The sequence below is a fragment of the Pelecanus crispus genome, chromosome 6 (assembly GCF_030463565.1).
Source record: "Pelecanus crispus isolate bPelCri1 chromosome 6, bPelCri1.pri, whole genome shotgun sequence".
In the NCBI taxonomy this organism is placed as follows: Eukaryota; Metazoa; Chordata; class Aves; order Pelecaniformes; family Pelecanidae; genus Pelecanus; species Pelecanus crispus.
Window position 1 is genome coordinate 47,439,846 of NC_134648.1, and position 1,775 is coordinate 47,441,620.

The 1,775-nt window shown below is 53.9% G+C and overlaps 1 protein-coding gene across 1 annotated transcript; it reads right to left on the minus strand.

Moving 5' to 3' along the window:
- Positions 1 to 429: 429 nt before the first annotated feature.
- On the minus strand, positions 430 to 1,775 carry ISCA2 (iron-sulfur cluster assembly 2). The gene is made up of 4 exons (XM_075712896.1): positions 1,717 to 1,775; positions 1,364 to 1,523; positions 1,126 to 1,241; positions 430 to 935 (listed from the first exon to the last, which is right to left on the minus strand). Exons 1-4 carry the CDS (start codon positions 1,773 to 1,775, stop codon positions 761 to 763), a joined length of 510 nt encoding a protein of 169 aa, XP_075569011.1. The 3' UTR covers positions 430 to 760.

Sequence of the window (1,775 nt, forward strand, 5' to 3'; positions counted from 1 at the left end):
AAATAGTACTGGGGGACAGAGGGCTGTATATTTTATTTTTATATATATACAAGCCTTTTCTTTTTTTTAAATAAAATAAATAAGCTATTAATCCTTCCTACCTAATTTTTTTTTAGCTTTACTCTGAACAAGTAAAAACTTTCATCCCAGGGACCGACAGCAACACCACTGTAGGTTCCTGGGCCCAAGAGAAGCCTGGTGGGTTAAGAGAACAGCAAAGTATCTAGAAAAGCCCGCTGTGAGTTGAGGATTGGAGAGCCAGCAACACTGGGAGGTGTATGGGAGAGAGACTCTGAGTGCCATTCAGCTGGGATACAAGGAATAAGCAACAGTAGCCTGAAAGAACTGATTCTACCCATGTGGGAACACATGAGCAACACCAATCAACCTCAAAGACTTTTTTTTAGTAAGAGCTTTCAATAAACACACACACATATACAGCCATCTCTTGCAGAGACAAGCAGTTAAGTGGTTCCACATTCAGAACAGGGTAGGAGAGTCAGCACCACCAGGGCGATGGTTCACAAGGCACTGGAGACGCTCTCGTGTGCGTGCTCATGGCTACTTCATGTTTCTGAAGGGAAGGCCAACAAGTCTTCAAGACAGGCTCAGTGCAGACGCACACTGCTGGAATCATGTGTAACAGCTGTGTTACAGGGTAAGGGAGGCGAGAGGGAGCAGCCGGGAAAAAAACGAGCAAAAACCCTCTGAAAACTGCCAGGAAGTGTCTGCAGACAGTGTCCATCCATGGGAAGTCCAGTCAGAATTTGACAGAGAAGGAAGTCCCACATGAGCAACCCTTCTCTGCCTGGGGGTTGCTCACCACCTGGAAGGAGCTGCGAATCAGCTCCTGGCTGAAGTCCACCATGGAACCTTTCACGAAGGCCAGGCTGTCCACATCCACGACCACACGGGCACCACCTTGTTCAAACACCCTGCAGAAAAGCAGCATGTTTAACCATTAACTGTGCTGCAGACCCGATAGAGAAGCACAGCCTGAGCACTTTTCTTATCTCACAGGCTTCTTCCCTTCAATTCAAGATACTGTCATGTCACGCACACCCTTCTTGTTACCTTTGCAAAGAACAGTCACACCCGACCACCCTTACACCCCTTCGTCCTTGCCTGTCATCAGGATTAACAACTGTGTCCAAGGAAAACTTGTACTGGAATCCAGAGCAGCCACCTCCTTCCACCTGCAGCCTGAGAAACTCCGAGCCTTCCGTGATCTCCAGCAGCCTCTACAAAGAAAAAAAGGAAAGAGGATTAAAAGACCTGCTGAACAAACTGGTGAACACTCAAACACCTCCCCTACGTGCCTAGGGCAGGCCAGGCAGTTTGGAATCCCTCCCAGGCTCCCTACCTTCACACAGCTCTCGCTGAGGAAGACCTGTCCCTCGCTGGGGTCGCTGTTCCTCGGGCCCGGCTGGGAGGACGACATCCACTGCAGCGGGCGGCCAACCGCACAAGCAGGACCCAGCGGGGGCCTCGGCCGTCCTCGGCACAGCGGAGCGGGACACCAGCTGCGTCAGGGAGAGGGGAGGAAAGGGGAAGCCTCAGAGGGGTCCCCACCGAGGGCAGCCGGCCCGACCCCGCGCTGGGCGGCGCGCTCGGCCCCCACCCCCGCAGCCGCCACCACCCTCTGACACAGAGACACTCAACGCCCCCGACGGGCAAAGGGGACAGAGCGGGCCCGCCACCGCCGCGGAGCGGTACCTCATCCAGCCTCCCAACACCAGCCTCCACCAAGGCCTCAGCGCCCCCGGCGCCGCCAT

Coding starts and splice junctions, on each gene's coding strand:
- ISCA2 (XM_075712896.1), bottom strand. CDS start 1,775: ATGGCGGCGCCGGGGGCGCTGAGGCCTTGGTGGAGGCTGGTGTTGGGA. Junction 1,242..1,363: donor TCAGCGAGAGCTGTGTGAAG/GTAGGGAGCCTG, acceptor TTTTCTTTGTAG/AGGCTGCTGGAGATCACGGA. Junction 936..1,125: donor GTTGTTAATCCTGATGACAG/GCAAGGACGAAG, acceptor GCTTTTCTGCAG/GGTGTTTGAACAAGGTGGTG.